The sequence below is a fragment of the Sorex araneus genome, chromosome 1 (genome assembly GCF_027595985.1).
Source record: "Sorex araneus isolate mSorAra2 chromosome 1, mSorAra2.pri, whole genome shotgun sequence".
NCBI lineage: Eukaryota > Metazoa > Chordata > Mammalia > Eulipotyphla > Soricidae > Sorex > Sorex araneus.
Genome location: NC_073302.1, coordinates 16,690,066 through 16,710,583, shown reverse-complemented (window position 1 = coordinate 16,710,583; position 20,518 = coordinate 16,690,066). Strand labels below are relative to the sequence as shown.

The window sequence follows — 20,518 nt, the reverse complement described above, 5'->3', positions numbered from 1 at the left end:
AAGGTAATTCTATTAAAATGGTCAATTCTCTTGTGACTGGAAGAATGCTTGGACAGTCACACCCACAACTGGAAAAAATACTGCCACAGGAAAGGAGATTGGCCAATGAGACCCAAGGGTAGAGCTCAGCTGAAAAGACCCAATTTGCAGCTTCTTCTTAGGCTTCATCCTCTATACCCACGAGGAAACATCTTTGCATTGCTTAGGGTACCCATTTTGATGGGAAACTTGGCCAACTTATCTAAGTAGAAAGCTTCCACTGATGAAAAACAGATTTGGAAGACTAAGGTCTGAGGTGTTTTTGCGAACTATGCGACCTGTCTCATGGGTTTCCTAAATGCACGGGCCCTGTTGTCAGATTACGTCCTGGGATAACTGCCAGCTTCCTCTTGCTGTTGTTACTGCCGCTCCTGGGTGTGCAGACATTGTCTTCTTCCTTTTCTAACTTCCCCTTTGGTGACAGGGGTGATCGATATTAAAGAAACAAAAGTCCAGAATGCTAAGGTTGCTACTTTCACTTCCTCCTGCCTCTGAAGCCAACCCTGCTTTGAATACAATTAGTGGTAAGGAGCACCGCGCTGAGGAGAAGGCACCACCCCAGAGGCCTGGCAACCAACTACCCTGGCAGGCGGTAAAGTAAGACAGGAGGTTTCAGCGTGTCATGCAGGGCACTTCTGGCCACAGAAGATGCCAGGATGATGCCTCTCACACGCCTGGCTGGGACTCTGATCCCAGCCATGGCTTTCTTCTCCTGTCTGAGATCGGAGAGGTGGGACCCTTGCGTGCAGGTATGTGGTCGCGGTAGTTCATCTCCTGGGAGCTTTGCCTTACTTCTGACGCACTGTTTCCACTGGGCACGCAAACAGGTTTCATTTGTACAAAGAAATAAAAAAGGGGCCGGAGGGCGCACTCATTTTACCTTTTGACTTGAGAAATCTCCGGGATCAAGTCATTCTTGATAACGGGACACAAAGAGGATCCATTAGAATCCTGTCCTGTTTCCAGTTTTACAAGTAATGTCTTTAGATGAGACAGTCTTGCTTCAATGCTCTACCATTTGATTTCTGAGCTTGAAGGTGAGCTGAAGGTGCTATTAAACTTCTCCAAACTTCTTCTCCCGACTCTGAAGTAATTATAATGATTTGCTCTTCAGTAGAGAGTTGGAAGAAAGTTGCTTGCTCTTCCTGGGTTTCAAGCTCTCAGTTGTTCCTTTTCCGCTTTTTTTCTAGTTGTTTTCCTGAGATGATTCCCTTTACATCTCAGGAATAAGAAGGTTTTATGTCCCCAAATAGAGAACTTTTTTTTTTCTTTTTTGGGTCACACCCGGCAATGCACAGGGATCACTCCTGGTTCACACAATCAGGAATCACTCCTGGTAGTGCTCAGGGGAACATGTGGGACGCTGGGAATTGAACCCAGTTCAGCCACGTGCAAGGCAAATAAATGCCTACCCACTGTGCTATTGCTTCAGCCCCATAAAGAACTTTTTTTATGTGGAATTCAGACTTTTGAATCTAGGTATAATGTTCTGTTCAAAGGTCGAAAAAAAAAAAAAAGACATGGGGGCTGGAGCGATAGCACAACTGGGAAGGGCGTTTCCCTTACACATGGCTAAGATCCCTTGCATCATGGCATCCCATATGGTCCCCTGAACAACCACCAGAAGAGATTCCCGAGTGTAGGGCCAGGAGTAACCCCTGAGAAGCTCCAGGTGTGGCCCCCAAACCAAAAAAAGTTAACAAAAAAAATTTTTTAAAAAAGCAAAAAACAAGACTGGAAAAGAAAAGAAGAGATGGAGAAATAAAGAAAGAGATGGGGAGATTAGAAGAACAGGAAGAAAAAGAGAAAGATGTAAAAGTTAGATAAAGCAATGGTATCTTTGTGCAACACTAAGCAACAGGTCAGTATCCTCATTAAAGAGAATCTCTTTTGCTTTTTTTTTTTTGCATAAATTTGACAATTTCTTTGAAAGTTTATGGTAGGACCCAATAGCTGAGATATGTTTGGGGAATAAAGGGTTGGACAGATTAGAAACTTGAGTACTCAAAGACATGGGGGCTGGAGCGATAGCACAACTGGGAAGGGCGTTTCCCTTACACATGGCTAAGATCCCTTGCAATTAGTTTCAAAGACTAAGGATTTGGGAGGCAATTGTTTATTATATAACAAAGATTAGTTTTTGAAAAGCTCTCCTTTCTTTTAATTTCCTGCATGCACCCCTGTTCCTTGTCTCTCTCCCTGTGCCTCTTCTTGCTGGGGAGTGAATAGAGACATAGACCCTACATTTAGGGCTACTCTTGGGAAAACAATTGTGTTCACACTTGATTTACTCCTTTCCCTAGGTTGTTTCAATCTGCTTCTCCAAAGGTTTTCTATTCCTATCTATTCTCTCAGTTATATCCCTGAGCAGATCCTTAGTTTCTTTCACGTTTACTCTTAGTAACTGATTTGATAACTATCTAGGTCCTCTCCTTAAATCCACTCTCTGCATATGTTTGGTGTGTTTCTTTTCCTGTGATTCTGTTCTAAATAATGACTACCCATATGAACTTATAATAGAGACTGGATATATCATATGGTTATTATTGTAAGGTTGTTTCCAAGGACAACATATGGCACTTTAGGTGCCACCAGAAATGATCTCTTAGCAGAGCCAGAGTAAGTTAGTTCCCTTTCCATCTCAGGAAAAAGAGGGTTTTGTGTCCCCATATGAAGAACTTTCTATGTGAATTTCAGACTTTTGCATCTAGGCATAATGTTTTGTTCAAAGGTTGAAAAAGAAACAAGACTGGAAGAAAAGGAGAGATGAGGAAATAGAGAAAGAGATGGGGAAATAAGAAAAACAGGAAGAAAAAGATGCAAATGCCAGCTAAAGCAATGGTATCTTCCTTTGTACGACACTGGGCACCACTGGGTGTTTCCTCAAATAGAAACAAAAGAGCTAATAATAACTGCCGGTTGCAATTAGGGGGGTTTTCTCCTATCCCATCTTTGCACTGGCCTAGAGTACAGTTCCTTCATCTGGAATGCTTTCCTCCTAGGGCAGTGCTGCCCAATGGTATTGTCAGGCGGACTATATTTTAATGCTCCAAATTCAACTGAATCTGAGCTAAATTAATGACAGTTTAAGTAACACTGTGTCACTGTCATCCCATTGTTAATCGATTTACTTGAACAGGTCCCAGTAATGTCTCCATTTGTTCCCAGCTCTGAGATTTTAGCAGCCTCTCCTTACTCGTTTTTCCCAATGATTAGAGGCTCTTTTGGGGGTAAGGGGAATGAGACCTGTTATTGTTACTGTATTTGGCATATCAAATACGCCATGGGGAGCTTGCCAGTTTCTTTTGTGTGGGTGGGATACTCTCGGTGGCTTGCCGGGCTCTCTTATAAATATAAATATATTTATATTATATATATTTATGTATAAATATATATTTATATATATAAATTTCCTTTTATGGTGATGTGTCCAGGAATATGTTCACTCATGCGTAAGGCTTGGCCTGACCATATGAAAGCGGCCTGGAGCATGGTGGGGTAGTTGGAAGTCAGCTGCTGAGGCTGGGTCCCTTGGGGCCGGGAGGGCTCTCACCCCGGTCCCTCTGGGGCATCCCTGGTGTGGAGTCCAGTGGCATAGTTATGGGGGCCTCATTTTATGCTCCCTTCCGGGAGAAGCAGCTGTGAGTTCTGGAAGGTGTCTGATGAGAAGATTATAAGTTTCACATAGGTTTTTTTTTTTTTTGGTAGTCACAGTAAAAAAAAAAAAGAAATAAATTTACCTTCTATTGTTTATTTTTTTCCTTCTACTGTTTTTAGGTCTGCTAGTCACAGCTTGTGCTTCTTAAGTAGGCCATGCTCTGCCAGGGACTGAACCCAATGCCTTGGACAGGCAGGGCATGTACTCTACCATTTATGCTATGCTATAAATGGCACCAAGATTAAGTTACTTCTAATATTTCTGTTTAACCTAGTGTGCTAAAACTTTATTTCAAAATGCAATTCATTATAAGCTCTTCATGAGATATTTGTATTCTCTTTTCCATTGTGTCTTTGAGATTTTATATGTATCTTAAGTGTGCCATATACATTAGTGTAGATCATTCAAAACTCTTATGCTCAATAGTCATTATATGTTAAATATGACTACATATGTTAAATATGACAACTCATAAGCTGTTAAATATGACTTTCATAGTTAACAACCTATGTTATATTCATGGATAATCCCTCCCAGAAACCAGGTCTATGTTTAATACCTCCTTCTTGAAGAAGCTTATTTCATGTATAACTCTTACCATATTTGCTTCTAATCTCCTTATGCCGCTTTATCTTTTATAGTATGTCATTATGGTTTGGCTTATTTTTTTCACTGTTTGGCTTCACTGTTTTCTGTTTGTGTGTTTGTTTTAGTCCACAGCTGGTGGTATTCAGGCTTACTACCGGTTCTGTGTTTGGGGTCACTTCTGTTGGGCTCTGGGAACCATAATTGGTATCTGGGATGGAACCTATGTCAGCCGCATGCAAGGCAAGCGTCCGACCTGCTGTACTATCTCTCCAGCTCCATGTTTGCTTTCTTTTTGACAGTAAAACTGTTGAAAAGGAAGGGTTATGAATGAATTTCTTTACTCCTAAGTTTCAGTGCCTTTCATATAGTAGTGTGTTGCGTGAATATTCGTGAGGTTAGAGGCACTGAGATAAGGAATGTGGAAGAAATGTATTTCATGGAGGGCCAAGGTTCCCTCTGACTCTTGACAAAGGTAGAGAGCCCTGTGATCTCCTTTTATTACCATTCTATAATTCATAGGGCTCAATACAGTAAAGTCATTTAAAAAAGTTACAGGAAGATCATGCAAAGTTCTTCTGCATATAGGAAAACAATGTAGGATCTGCATACTGACAACAAATAGGCTTAAGCAGAAACAGATCTGTGAGAAAATGAAGACTGAGAATTTTGTTATAATTTCGGAAATTATTTACTAAGGCAGCCAAAAGGATATGTTTAGCATCATCCAAACCACTGGGCTCATCCTGGCAGTTCAGTCCAACCCCAACAGTAGTTACTCAATTTGTATGCACTAAATTATAATGTGCATTGCTATAAGACAAAGTATGAGTCCCTCCTGATAAATCTCTATACCTTCTGGTTCAGGGTTCATCATTCTCAACACACATTACCTCATTTGAATGACTTTTTCACCACTTCCCAATTGACCTTGTTCTCTTTCTTTTCATTTCTTCCCATATATTCAAGTTTTACTCATGTCTTGAGGACTTGCTTGAAACCTCTCTTCCTCAGAGTTATTCTATGATCCTTGAGTCCACAATGGACCGTTTTCTTTCCTGTACTAGAAGAAATCCCTCTAAGCCTAGTTTATGGCCCTTTTTGGTTGTATGTATTGTGACTCTTTAAAATCTAGTTAGAAAGATTATTGAAGTTGGAATCATATCACACTTGTCTTTGTACTTCCAAAAGTACTTAGCAGACAATGCCTATGATATAGATTTAAATAAATTTACATTCAATCAGCTATCCAGTCATTTATTAGACAAATATATTTATGCCTTGACAACTTGCCAGACACTGTTCTGAGTGCTATTGGCCTAGCAGAGAATGAGACCTTCACCTCTTTCAATCTTTAGTGGGAGAGAAATAAAGCTTATGAAACAGTCACATGGACAATATAATATTAGATACAACTGTGAAGGACAAAAGTGGTTAATGAAGAGCACCCAGTATTATCCTTTATAAGATATTATGTTTCTCATCAAGGGTAAAATTTAAGTAAACAAACATGCAAATTAAGTGAAGAGCTGCATGTATGTCCCAGGAGACTTTATGTTTTGTTATATCTTTATGTATTCTTCTTTAAAAAATGTTTTTAAAGATAAAACATATATTTTATGAGTAATATGTGGGTATTACTCATATATTACTGGACTGGTATTACTCATATATCCACTGGGACTGGAGCGATAGCACAGCAGATAGGGCATTTGCCTTGCACTCAGCCTACCCGGGTTCGATTCCTCCGTCCCTCTTAGAGAACCCAGCAAGCTACAGAGAGTATCCTACCCGCATGGCAGAGCCTAGCAAGATACCCATGGAGTATTCGATATACCAAAAACAGTAACAATAAGTCTCACAATGGAGATGGTACTGGTGCCCGCTTGAGCAAATCGATGAAAAACGGGATGGCAGTGCTACAGTGCTACAATATGTGGGTATGTGGTATGAAATTAATAATCAGCAATAGTAAATATTATATTTACTGATCACTTATACTGAAATATATTTTGAGATAATCTTTTGAAATGTATTGTCTGATTTAATCATTTAATGTATTCTTTTGGTTTTGAAAAACAGAAAATGAAAATAATCTAGCTTAATCAAGAAACTTTGTTGAAGAAATCAGAGAATTGAAAATGCAAAAAAAGATGCTAGAGAACAAGGCTTATAACAAATGAGAGAAAGTTTGACAGAAACCAGCATAGGAAGCCAGGCAGCTAATTCTTGACCTGATTTGCTAGACTCCACCACGGATAGACTATATTTCCTATGACCCACCACTGTTGCTAGGAATCCATGTACTTCAAAGATTTCATTCCCCACCCCACTCATCTCCAAATCTGTACCACATAGTCAAAGAACCAAAGTTGAGAAAATGCAGTTGACAACTCGCCTTGAGAGATCTGAACCTTGACTGGCAGTCTCACTGTAGATGTATACTATGGGTGGGTATGTTAGAAGCAAACACCAAAATCTCTTTGTCTTAAATCACAATAAAGAACAGGGATGAAACTGAGAACTTCTGAACTTTAGTGGTTCAGTTCTCCACCACCTGGTTCTATTGATTCTCATAATATGCTTTTATCATAGAAAGATAGGAGAAGTGAAAGTATTGAGTAGACAGTAGGTTCTTTTCTTCTCCATCTATGGTGTTTTTAAGGTATGATGTGATAGAATAAATGAATGGATATATGGATGAATAAAAGAGAGGATGAATGGGTAGATAGATGGATGACTTGATTTAAGAAGATTGAGACACAGGGGGAAAAAGTGAATTTTATGGGACATTTTGGTTATGGTGTAAATGCAGTAAATTTATCAAAATGATAAAAAGTAACACAGTAATTATGCTACCCAAGCCACAATAAAAATAAATAAATAAATAAAACAATAAATAAATAAAAGGAAGATCGACTATACTGTGTACTGGTAAAATTGGTTTCCTAGACTCTGGCCTAGTAGAAGTGAGTTTCCATAGCATTCTGTTGAGGTGCATGAGTAAGATACTGCATCTAATGTATTATCATTGCAGGTGGTTCCTAATATCACATACCAATGCATGGAGAAGAATCTTTACAAAATCCCTGACAACATTCCTAAATCAACCAAGAATTTGGACCTGAGCTTTAATCCGCTGAAGCGTTTAAGTAGTCATAGCTTCTCCAACTTTCCAGAACTGCAGGTGCTGGATTTAAGCAGGTAAGTAACAAGTTTTACATACTAAAAGCTACACATGATACACATGATAAAAATGTTCATTGCACTATAATTAAACTTTTGACCCAGAAATTCTGACCTGGTGGAGTATCATCTCCATTCACTTATTTAGTCATTCAAAATATCTCTTAGCTGCTCTATGACTTTGGGAAAGTCATCTCCCTTCTCTAGGTGTGTGCCTCTTATTCTGTGAAATATACAGCAGAACTAGACACAATATCTAGTGATGGATCCATTTAGGAATTTATTTTAAGTTAAGAAGGAAAATGGATTCAAACACTTTCATCAACAGATATATTCATTCCTTGAGATATTGTTGGATATCATTGGTTTGTCCTTTCCCCCTTGCCACTAGGAGCAGATAAACTGGTAGAAATGGTTACAGATAAACAAAGGAATGGGAGTGACTCGGGAGCACTTTGATGGGTGTGACTGATAAACCTAAGCTCCTAGTGGCAAGGGGGAAAGGACAAACCAATGATATCCAACAAGATATGTTGTGAATTTTTCTAGGAAACAAGAGTATATTGATACCATATGACTGAGCACTTTCAGGTATGTCCTTGGTGGCCCCTGGCAATACAAGACCTGAACAGCACAATATTTTAAGGTTGCGTTGGGTCTTCTGTATTGAGTTGTCTGGCCCAATTGGCTGACAATAGCCAAGAGTAACCCTCAGGGTCCCTGCGTACCGCTTGAGAGTGCAAGAGGAAGAGAACAAAGAGAAGGAGAAAGGGGAGGAAGAGCAGGCAGAGGAGAAAGAGGAGGAAGAGAAGGAGCAAAAGGCATCCAACAACAACAAAAAAATGTTAGAATTGTTAGCACAGTACTAGATTCTTAGTTTGAATATTTTTGTGTGGGGGGTAGGCTTTTTGGGTCACACCTGAAAATGCTCAGGGGTTACTTCTGGCACTACACTCAGGAATTACTTCTAGTTGTGGTGCTCAGGAGACCATATGGGATGCTGGGGAACAAACCTGGGTCATCTGTGTGCAAAGTAAACACGCTAACCACTGTACTATCATTCTGGCCCCCTTAGTTTGAATTTTAAACCTGAGACAGGGATAGTAATATCACAGTACATAAGAAGCTATATACAATTTAAAGTGTAATACATTATGTTATTTACAAGAGTTCCCTTCTCTGCAGTGATGGGTCAACTGATTTCATGAGTTGAGTAGGATTAAAATAACATAAAATATTGAAGTGACATAGGAGATAGGGAATAAGGAAGAAACAAATAACCCAAGCAGAAATATGAAAACACCAAATAAAAATCATCTGCTGAGATGTATTATGAGAAGGAATAATAGCTAAGCCATTCTTCTCTGATACTGGAAAGTATATGTATTCTGTGTGTTTACATGTGCATTATTTGTATTTACATAGATATGTGTTTATCTATGTTCACAACTTTTAGGGGTTCATATCTGCTTCCACTTACAATGCTGTCTTCATCTTAATATTTACTCTTTAAAGTGATGAGTCTGATAGCCTCTCAGTATCTGTGTTACAAACCACAATGTCCAAAAGGAGACAGAAAGAGAAAGAGGCAAACAGAGACAGAGGCAGAAAGAAAGACAGAGACAGAGACAGAAATAGAGTTAGAGACAGAGAAGAAAAGTGCCTGTCACAGAGAGACAGGCTGGTGGGGGAGGAGGGGTGTCAGAAGGGAAACTAGGGACATTGGTGGTGGGAAATGTACACTGGTGGAAGGATGGGTGATGGAACATTTTATGACTGAAACCGGCCAAAAACAGCTTTGTTTTTGATGTATCTCATGGTAATTTGATTTAAAAAAAAAAAGAAGAAAAAAATAAAGCAATGAGTCATCTTTGATGAAACATACATATAACCATACAGACACATGATTTTGGGCTATGCAATCTTATAACTGAAAGAAACTTAAGAATTAATTCCTATTTAGAGATGTGATAACTGAGGTCCAGGGAAGTAAAGAAGTTTCCACATTTACTTACTTAGAGACACAACAGAGGCACCTTGATTTGTATTTTTGTTCTTATTCTAGTGCTTTTTTCTCCTGTACTTACTATCCTGTTACCAAAAATTAACAAAATCTGGACTAACATGCTTTGGCTACCCCTGACTATCCTAAGAGAATAGAGCATGTGAAATACACCGTAAATGTAGTTCAGGTTGCACTAGGAAAGTGCTCCTTTGTAGAGAGTAACCACTGTGATTTACAGAGCTATCGAGAGTTTATCATAGCTCACTGCTTGTTGACTGAAGGAGATCCTTGCTTTAAAGACACCCCTATGAATATTGTATATAACATGACTTCTATTTTTCTGGGTGAAATTTGAAATATTTGTCTGGCATCTTATATCCCTTCACAACTTTACTTGCCTCTTGTACTTTAGACATAGAAACTGTTTCTCTTAGTTCTTCGATGTTTCATAGTTTCCATCTACCTGGATCTACGTGGAGGCTTTTGTCTCTGCCATTGCACTCACTTATTTTTCTGATTAATTCCTGATTATCTTTCATATTTCAATATCAGTGTTCCCTGAGAAGTCTGCTCTTTTGCGGTGGGGGTTGGGTCATACCTGGCAGTGTTCAGGGGTTGCTTCTAGTTCTTATATATATAGATATATATTATATATAGTTCTTATATATATGTACTTATATGGCATATCAGTTCTGTGTGAAGAGCTAGACAGAGATGATATTTCATGTGGGATTTTTATTCAGCATAAATAACAATTGATACCTCTTTTCTTGGTAGGTGTGAAATTCATGTTATTGAAGATGATGCCTATCAAGGGTTAAACCACCTGTCTGCCTTGATATTGACAGGAAACCCGATTCAGAGTTTAGCCCCTGGAGCCTTTTCAGGACTATCAAACTTAAAGAAGCTGGTGGCTGTGGAGATCAACCTAGCATCTCTAGAGGATTTTCCCATTAGTCATATCAGAAGCTTGAAGGACTTGAATGTGGCTCATAATTTCATCCATTCCTTCAAATTCCCTGATTATTTTTCTAACTTGCCCAACCTGGAGAAATTGGACCTTTGCAATAACAAGATCCAAAATATTTATCATGAAGATTTAAAAGTTCTACGTGACATACCTCTGCCCAAACTTTCTATAGACTTGTCTATGAACCCTTTAGACTTTATACAGCCAGATACTTTTAAAGAGATTAAACTCCGTGAGTTGATTTTCAGAAGTAGTTTTAGGAATAGCAATATAATGAAAAGTTGCATTCAAGGGCTGGCTGGTGTAAAACTTGATAGGTTGGTTCTGGGAGAATTTAGAAATATAAAGATGTTGGAACTTCTAGAAATATCTACACTAGAGGGGTTGTGCAACTTAACCATTGGGGAAGTTCGAATTGTACATTTGAGAGAATTCCCAAAGGATACTACTGATATATTTAATTGTTTTGCAAATGCTTCTGCCATAGCTTTAGTGAGTTTGGATTTAACTCAATTAAGAACATTTCCTAAAGATTTCAGGTGGCAGCAATTAGAATTTGTTCGTTGTGAATTTGAAGAATTTCCCATATTAAGGCTGACATCTCTCAGTAAGTTAGTTTTTACTCTCAGTAGAGGTAAGATGATATTTACTGATGTTTATCTACCAAACCTTGAATATCTAGATATTAGTCGAAATGGCATCAGTTATATGCATTGCTGTTCTAAAAAACAATTTGGGACAACCAAACTGAAGTATTTAGATATAAGCTTCAATGGCATTATTTCCATGAATTCAAACTTCGTGGGCTTAGAGCAACTAGAATATCTAGATGTCCGGTATTCCCATTTGAAACAGGCCAATGAATTTTCAATGTTTTCATCCCTAAAGAGTCTCATTTACCTTGATATTTCTTATACTCAAACCCAAGTTGTTTTCCATGGTATCTTTGATGGGCTAATTAGCCTCCAAAAGTTAAAAATGTCTGGTAATTCTTTTCTAAACAACTTCCTTCCGAATATTTTCATGCAACTGGCTAACTTGACCTTTCTGGACCTTTCTAACTGTCAACTGGAACAGGTGTCCTCAGTGGCATTTGACTCACTGCCTAGACTTCAATTACTAAATATGAGTCACAACAACCTCAAGGAACTTGACACACTTCCTTATGAATCTCTCAGCAACCTGCGTGTTCTAGATTACAGTTTTAATCGCATTGTGGCTTCCACAGTACAAAAATTGCATCAGTTCCCAAGTAATCTCACTTTCTTAAATCTCACTCAAAACAACTTTGCTTGTGTCTGTGAACACAAGAGTTTCCTTCAGTGGATCAAGGACCAGAAGAAACTCTTGGTGGCTACTGATCAAATGCTGTGCAAGTCACCTTTAAATATGCAGGGCATGCCTGTGCTGAATTTTAAAAACTCAACATGTCAGATGAGCAATGTTGTTATCAGTCTGTTGGTTCTCACTGTACTTGCTGTAGCCGTGGTTTTACTTCTTCTCTATAAGTTCTATTTTCACCTGATGCTTCTTGCTGGCTGCAAAACATATGGCCGAGGTGAAAGTGTTTATGATGCCTTTGTTATCTATTCAAGCCAGGATGAGGACTGGGTGAGGAATGAATTGGTGAAGAATTTGGAGGAAGGGGTGCCCCGATTTCAACTCTGCCTTCACTATAGAGACTTTATACCTGGTGTGGCCATTGCTGCCAACATCATCCAGGAAGGTTTCCATAAAAGCCGGAAGGTTATCGTTGTGGTGTCTCAGCACTTCATCCAGAGCCGATGGTGTATCTTTGAGTATGAAATAGCCCAGACCTGGCAATTTCTGAGCAGCCGCCGTGCTGGCATCATCTTCATTGTCCTGCAGAAACTAGAAAAGTCTCTGCTTAAGCAGCAGGTCGAGCTGTATCGTCTTCTTAGCAGGAATACATACCTGGAATGGGAGGACAGTGTCTTGGGGCGCCACATCTTTTGGAGACGACTCAGGAAAGCTCTCCTGGATGGTAAAACTTGGGTTCCAGAAGAAACAGAGGATGCAGAAGACAGCCAGCATGAAGCCGAAGACCCCACCTAAAGAGACAAAGCTACTGAGATGCTTCTTTATCCAGTTGGACCAGATAGTTTTTTCAACAACAACTAGTGCTAGAGGCAGGGGATTTAATGGTGCATAGGATACATAGACTGTTAATCTCGTGGAGTTTACAGGAATGAAGAAATGATCAGCATGCTAAACTAGAGACCCTGTAGGTAGCTGTTTCAACCAACTCAGTCAAGGAGTTCATTACGGGAAAGATCGACCCCTTTCTTACCCCATTAAATGGAATTAGAACTAAGAGACTAGTCTCAGAAGACAGAGGAAGACATAATTCTGCATCTCCAAGTGGAAACTACTAGTATTTGTGTTTTTAGCCATCTAAAAGATGTTTTGGTAGTTTCAACCAATTTGGATAATTGCTTAATTTTTGTTTCCCTTTTGAATACAATTTAAATTCTAGTTGATGACTCACAAACCTGATTCAGAACTCTCTCCAGTTAATCACAATTTTCCTTAACAGGGATTCAAGTATTAAACCTAACTTAACTAACTTAACTTAAACCTAAAGAAAGGAAATGTTACAAAATGACTGGAGTCCTCTGGAATATGTGTTAATTATATTTTTTATTCAAAAATACCCTCATCATTTTGTAGCATGCTCTAGTTACTAAATAATGATCCCTGATATATTCTTATTTTTGTAAATAAGTTATTATTTTTCTTATCACTGTCACTCTCACTGTCATCCCGTTGCTCATTGATTTGCTCGAGCAGGCACCAGTAAGGTTTTCATTGTGAGACTTGTTGTTACTGTTTTTGGCATATCAAATACGGCACGGGTAGCTTGCCAGGCTCTGCCATTTGGGCGAGATACTCTCAGTAGCTTGCTGGGCTCTTCCAGAGGGGTGGAGTAATCAAACCTGGGTCAGCCATGTGCAAGGCCAAAGCCTTGCCACTGTGCTATCAAACAAGCATTTTTCTTATCATCTTTATAAATTTTAATCATAAAGAAGGTCATTAGACATATGCTAGAAATATGCATATTTAACCATTATTTTCAGGCAAACATTGTTAAACTGGGCCTAGATCTACCCAGAGGAATCACATGAAGACAAGTTGCAATACAATAAGCAAAGGGTCTGCATTGGTTAGCTTAAACTAGGGCCCTCGTCCAGCTCACTGTCACAGTGGCAGCCTTCTTGGAACAAGAGGTCCCAACTCTCAAAAGTGAGGGGCTTTTATACCATAACATTATATAACAGGTACTTTCCACAGATCACCCTTTTGGCCACAATCTGAGGGGATTTTCACTACTTGTACTTAGCTGATTGGTTATAAATTGGAGTTACATAAGGGTTGTGTAGAGTTACATAGGGGTTATATAGGGGGGCTTCCCTACCTGCATCTGAATGGTAACTTTCAGTTGACCTCACCATGGCTATCGCACTTCGGGGAAATCATAACGCAATTCCAGGTATTTGTGCTCAATTCCAGAAATTCTGGAACCGAAACTTAGGCCTTCCTCCTTCTGGCTTCTTTATAAGCCTGTCATGGCTCTGCCTCTGCTTCTCTATCTCTCATTATGTAAAGACACTCACTTTGTCACTGGATGTCACTCTAAAGTTATTACCTACTAAGTTATGACTGTAATGAATAGAGTATTCAAATAATTTGATTGAAATTGACTTGTATTGCAATAGAGTGAGATAAGCCTAACGTCATAACTTCCTAGTTTATAATAAACAGTTCTAGCTAGGGGCAGGGCAAGAGATGGTATAACCTCAGGGAGCCAGTTCTTCTCAGTGATTGCAGAAATATATGACTGAGAGACCTAAGGCAATCACATATGAAAAGGAGCAGAAAGGATTTCCTTTTCAAGTAAATGAGTATTTTCTGGTGGAAACGTGACTCTCTTAGAGGACTGGATTTTTTTGCTTTTTGAGGGGGAGTCAAACCTGGCAATGCTCAGGGGTTACTCCTGGCTCTGCACTCAGGAATTAGTCCTGGTGGTGCTTGGGGGACCATATGGGATGCTGGGAATGGAACCCAGGTCGGTCACGTGCAAGGCAAACGCCCTACCCGCTATGCTCTCTCTCCAGCCTGGATTATTTTTTTTAAGAATTCTTTCAAATTTTTCTTATTTAATAACTATGAATTACAAAGTTGCACAGTAATTGATGATTGAGTTTTGGGTTTACAATGTTCCAACACCAGTTCCCTTCACGAGTGTCCACTTCCCTCACCCAATATCTCCAGTTTCTTTTCAATCTCCAACCTGCCTCTATGGCAGACACTTTTATCTTTTTCTTTATTTTATTTTCCTTTTTTTTCTTTTAGTTTCTGTGGATTGCGAGACTGCTATTGATAGGGTATTAGGAATATCACTTTACTGTTTTTCAACACCCAGTTCTTAGGGAGGAGGGGGTACGGGGGTGGTGGAGGATGGGTCAAAGAAAGGACCACTATGGTAATAATAGAGGGAAGTGGTCACTCTGAATGAGGACTGTTGACTGACTAAAGGTAGAGAGTCAACATTGTGGTTTCTTATTGGGAATTCCTCCTTGAGTACATCTAGGAAAATGCAGATGTGATCACTGAGAATATAGTGTCCCTGAGGCTAATGTTGGTTCCATGGAAGAGGAATTTTCAGAAAAGTACACTCACCCAACTTCCCCAGAATGATACCTTCAGAGAAAGGGCAATGAGAAATGTGGAGAAGAGAGATGTTGAAATTGGTAAAATATCTCCCTGCTCTCAGGATTGTGTTTGTCACTGAGTGTTATAGAGTGTACTTTGGTTGCAGCAAGGTTGGAATTGTTGAATGTACCTGGGTGTTTCTTTTGTTGTAGTTTTGTTGTTGTTGTTGTTGTTAAGTCCTGATGGTGCTCAGGACTTACTCCTATTTCCAGACTCAGAAATAACCCCTAGTAAAACTTGTGATACCATATGGGGTACTGGGAATTGAACCGGGATTGGCTGCATCGTAGGCAAATGCCTTAACCACTGTAAGATGTCTCTTAGTGTGTTTCTTGCTTTCACATGTTTTCTTGGTCTCAAATGTTAGTGAAAGTAGATGTCGGCATTTGTGAACATAACGCTGCATGTTTGTTTGTGTGTATGTGTGAGAGAGAGAGAATAAGAAAAAGAGAGAAAGAGAGAGAGAGATTAGATGGCAGTGTGTGTCTATGTGATCATATCTTTGTTCAAGAAAGTATGATTCTTTTGCAAGGGGATTATGTATCTTGGATGTGGATGTTTATAGCAGTTAAAGATGAATACTCTACTCTGGTGTTTGTAAATGTTTTTTGGACGAGCCTCCCAAACAGCACTCAGGTGCCAGTTTCAGAGATACTTGACCAACTAGACCAGGTATTTCAATGATGCAGCAATGTAGTTGTACTGCTCCAGCCCCAGTGGTGCTGAGAACAATTTGATTTATCATTGGAGGTTCTTAGGGGTAGCATCTGGTAGTTCTCAGGGACATGAAAATGCATAGAGACATTTGTGAATGCAAAGCCTGTGCCACTGATCTCTTAGCAATGTCCCTGTGCGTGTTTCTTATACATAAATGTATGCCTGAAGTGTCCTTATGTAATTTGACACTTTGTGTCAGTATGTGTTCTGCATATGTGTATTAGTTCATGCAACTCTACAAGACTACGAGGAGGAAATCAGAATATGAGAGTGTTTTCTATTACAAGTTACTTATAAGACGCTGACTTTTCTTCAGTGCTCTTAGCTAGGTTTAGAGTTTAGAAGTTTGCAGAGAATGAACAGACAGGAAATATGACAGGCATGGAAGTGATCTAAAGAAGAAAGTTGGATCTAAAAAGGGCTCCTTGTAACCACAAAAGATTCTGGATTAAAGAGAAATGTGGATTGTAGAGAATTTAGCACTGATTATAATATCTCAATCTGTGTAATGGACTTCATCTTGGACTATATAACACACTTATAATCACTAGTGAATCTTCTATACAGGTGAGGTGGCAGATTAAGAATTGGTTTTCCCAATCGATTGACAATAAAATCTGAAGAGATGTCAATGGGACTCAGAAGAAGCAAGTGACTGGCCTGGTATTGACCTCCAGCCTACTCAGGGCGACTCATAGTCCACTACATCTCATTGCTCAGTGCTGATGGCTGACAAAACGACAAGTGAAACCTCTGAGTTCTCTGAATATTGACTCTAGCTAAGGGTTCTTCACTAAAAGCATGACTCATTAGGAAAATTCATAGAGATATAAAAGAAACAAACTGATGAATTTATAACACATTCATTCCCATAAAAGATATGATAAAGCTCCAGAGTTTATGTGGACAATAAAATGAATTCATCAGAAGTGGAAAATTAGAAAAGTAAACAAGTTAACACTAGTAATTTAGAACTAGATAAGAACAAAACGGTGGGAATACCAACACAATAATCATTAATATAGTGTTTTCTAATCCTAACATCTTAAATCTAGAGATACTATCAACACTACCCAGGCTCATTCTCTCTCTCTTTTTTTATCTTTTTGTGTCACACATGGTGATGCACAGGAGTTACTCCTGGCTCTGCACTCAGGAATTAGTCCTGGTGGTGCTCAGGGGACCATATTGGATGTTGGGAATTGAACCTGGGTTAGCCGCGTGTAAGGCAAACGCACTACTCGCTGTGCTATCGCTCCAGCCCCACCCTGACCCATTCTTTCCCAACAACATGCTTTTGAAGATAGTAGAACTTCAGGAGAAATTTGATTCTCACAACCCTCATTTACTCTAACTGCTTTGGGCTTTACTTATCCTGAGTGTCTAGTTTACAAAAGACCAAATTAGCATAAAAATTATTTGGTAAAACTATTGTAATATAGCAGTATATGAAATAATATGTAGTCCAATACAAAAGACACTACTTGGGTGTGATTTTTTTCTTTTGGGACACCATAAAGTGTTCACAGAGAACACTATTAGGTAGAATTCTAGACTAGAATTAGAATTTGAATGACTCACACCTTTAGTGCTCAGAAGCTATTCTTGGTTTGGTGTCTGGGGGTCATTCCTGGTAGGGCTCAGGGGACCATTTGGTGACAAGGGTTGGATCAAACCTTCCAAAGACAAAGCTTGCACTCAGTTCTTCTAACTCTTTCTCAAACCCCCAGATAATAGCATTTAAACAACTGTTTTCACAGCCTCTGGAAACACAGGTGAACTGTCACTATAATTGCAGTTTCTTTCTATCTCAGCCTTGACTCAGAATTGTCTAAACCCCAATTTCCTCTGGAAACTAACCTTTCTGAGAAATTGCCAGTAGGAAAGTGTGGAAGGTACTTTTGTAAACTTACAGGAGTTCTCACCAGAATGCACAGGGCTTGTCTGTTTACCATTTGCCTCCCTGAACCTGATGACTGACCCAGGAAAGACAGACAAAATTGTTTATTTGAGGAGCTGATGGAGGAATGGAGAGTTATATCTACAGTGATTCTTGCCTTCTGTACCTCCCAATGAAGTTTCCAAATCTTAAACCACATCCTGAAAGAAAGCTTAAGTCATAGGATTTGAGCATATAAATTGTAGCAATTCACCCTGACACACTTAAAGTTGAATTTTCTAGAAGAGAAGTACCAATAGTTGGACTTTGGACTGAATTTCCCACTGACACCGTTATTTTCTCTTCTAGCTTTGGTAAATGAGAGGACACAAGCAGCTGAGTCAGTACACAGAGTTTCAGCCTACTACCTGGGATGTGAATCATCTGGTTTGCTAATTGTTTTTGTTTGCTTGTTTTTGGCTTTTTGGGTCATACTCGGCGATGCACAGGGGTTACTCCTGGCTCATGCACTCAGGATTTACACCTGACAGTGCTCAGGGGACCATATGGGATGCTGGGAATCAAACCCGGGTCGGCCGCATGCAAGGCAAATGCCCTACCCACTGTGCTATTGCTCCAGCCCCTGGTTTGCTAATTAAAAGTGATAAAGATACTTTGAAAGTCAGAAGGAGCTAAAAAGTTTGGTTTGTACTTTGCCCCTCTTGGAAAATTTTAGCCATTGTCATTAAATATGAAAGAAGCAGATCTTTTAAACTCTTACATATACTTATGGCTTGACTGCCAGTCTAACAGCTTGCTTACAGTAGACTTGGGTTTTGCCACTTTTTCACTGTGTAATTTTGGATGGATCTCTTAAGCTCTCTTATTTTAGTTTGTGTTTGTGACTAACAGTGGAAAGTTTGCTAAGCAGCTATAAAGAGGATGAGTCGAGAACCAGCACTGTTCTAAATTTACCTGTTGAAAGAGACTGTATTAATGACAGGAAATACTCAGGCCTGATATTTGGTGAAGAGAGCCATCCGGATTCCTGAGTTTTTCTAGCACAGGCCTCACAGCCGTCGAGTAACACAGGAATTGGACTCATGGTGAGAGAATGGAACTGGAAGACAGGATTCCATCTCCGAGGATTTCCAGCTGCTGCTGTTGCTAGAATTTACAAATGAGAAAAATTATGCCCTGCTCATTTGTTCATTTATAATAGAGTAGATAGATACTGGTATGGTATCATGAACTTCAGTGACCTTTGCGGAAGAGTAGACCAGTGGCTGGGTCTAAGTTCTCCATTCCCCTGTGGTGTGCAGGGCAAATCCTGCAAGTGTTTTGAGGCTTAGATTTCAATCCCAGACATCACTTAAACAGAGATAAGAGTGTTAATAATAGTAGCTATATTAAATAGAACCATCATTTGGTACAAAGGCTCTGTATGAGATATCTTCTTTATTCTACCACACCAAAGATAATAAGTCATTCTATAAAATATTAAAGGTCATCTATTCATAAATATCAGTTCGAGATCAGGATAGAATCCCATTCCACTTCATAACTGACACTTTCAAACATATTACTTTATATGAGTGCACTATGCTCTTATAAAAATGTACAAAGAATTCTGTTTCACATCATTGTAATTAATATAAACAAAATGTTATAATAATTACTTATCGGTATGAAAGTCCTAAAAGCTTGGGGGAAATGATATAAAGGTACCTCTGATTAAATGTTCTCTAACAATGAATAAATGTTCTCTTCTAACAACAAAGGTACCTCTGATTAAATGTTCTCTAACAGTGATGGACTTCATGCAGAAAATAGACTGAGTTTGCTGTTTATTTCTATGGACAGTCTGATTTCCTGATGAAAACCAGACCTGGGATTGAACACAGAGGAGGTGGAGGGGGCAGGGAGAAAGGATTTCAAAAACTAAAGGATTACCGGAGAGTTGGAAGATCATACCCTTTCGGTCTATTGAGGAGAACAATAAAATTTTCTATCTCAAAGTGAAATTTGAAGAGTATGTGGCTGACAAAGGAGAACTAAAAATATTGAGCAACTGGTCTGCTTCTGAAATTGTTCCTTTCAATTTCAGTTGTGTCTTGTGAATTTGCAGTCACTCTCCTTCTTTGAATTGTGAGAGTTTAGATGCTCTGGGAGGATGGATGAGTAATTTGACCAAGGTCAACCAGCATGTATGTATGCATCAGCAAAACATTTTTCTAAGCTTTTGGTCCATGTCTGGGATTGTTGCAAGCTGTGTATTGATTCATTTAATTGTTATAATAACCCTATGGGCATATACCAGTAGCTTGGTCATTTCTCCAGTGAAGAAGCAAAGGTGCTTACTCAATGGGAAGGGGGAGGGGGAGAATTTGAATGTGAAGCCAAGTTAGTCTGAGTCCCAGGACTGACTTTTTCCCACTATGTAACAGCTGTCACGATGCCTGGGCTAGTCCACAGGGGTCATTGATAGAACGACTAGAGAATATTTAGGACAAGGTCAGTAACTCCATGCCATCTAGAAAGTGTCTAAAACGCAGTGTCTGCTACTCTCCTTGATTTCTACAGAAATAGAGATGCTACCTCCCTGTGACAGTGCTAAGTGACAGTTCTGAGCTTTTTGGCACAAATTGTCCTGTCCTAATAGCCTTGATTATAATTATAAAATAATGGGTTTCTGAGAGGCTGCAAGCAGTTCTGGGAATTACAATAAAGGTTTAGCAACAACAT

General features: G+C 39.2%; 1 protein-coding gene across 1 annotated transcript; it reads left to right on the top strand.

Annotated features, from left to right (window-relative positions):
- The first annotated feature begins 695 nt into the window (after positions 1 to 695).
- TLR4 (toll like receptor 4) lies at positions 696 to 13,484 on the top strand. Its single transcript, XM_004615682.2, has 3 exons — positions 696 to 788; positions 7,320 to 7,486; positions 10,251 to 13,484. Exons 1-3 carry the CDS (start codon positions 696 to 698, stop codon positions 12,517 to 12,519), a joined length of 2,529 nt encoding a protein of 842 aa, XP_004615739.2. The 3' UTR covers positions 12,520 to 13,484.
- The last annotated feature ends 7,034 nt before the right edge of the window (positions 13,485 to 20,518 follow it).

What these genes read in the sequence shown, in the direction of transcription:
- TLR4 (XM_004615682.2), top strand. Translation starts at nt 696, where the DNA reads ATGATGCCTCTCACACGCCTGGCTGGGACTCTGATCCCAGCCATGGCT. An exon ending in GGTGGGACCCTTGCGTGCAG is followed by an intron (nt 789 to 7,319) that starts GTATGTGGTCGC and finishes TTATCATTGCAG; the next exon opens with GTGGTTCCTAATATCACATA. An exon ending in CAGGTGCTGGATTTAAGCAG is followed by an intron (nt 7,487 to 10,250) that starts GTAAGTAACAAG and finishes TTTTCTTGGTAG; the next exon opens with GTGTGAAATTCATGTTATTG.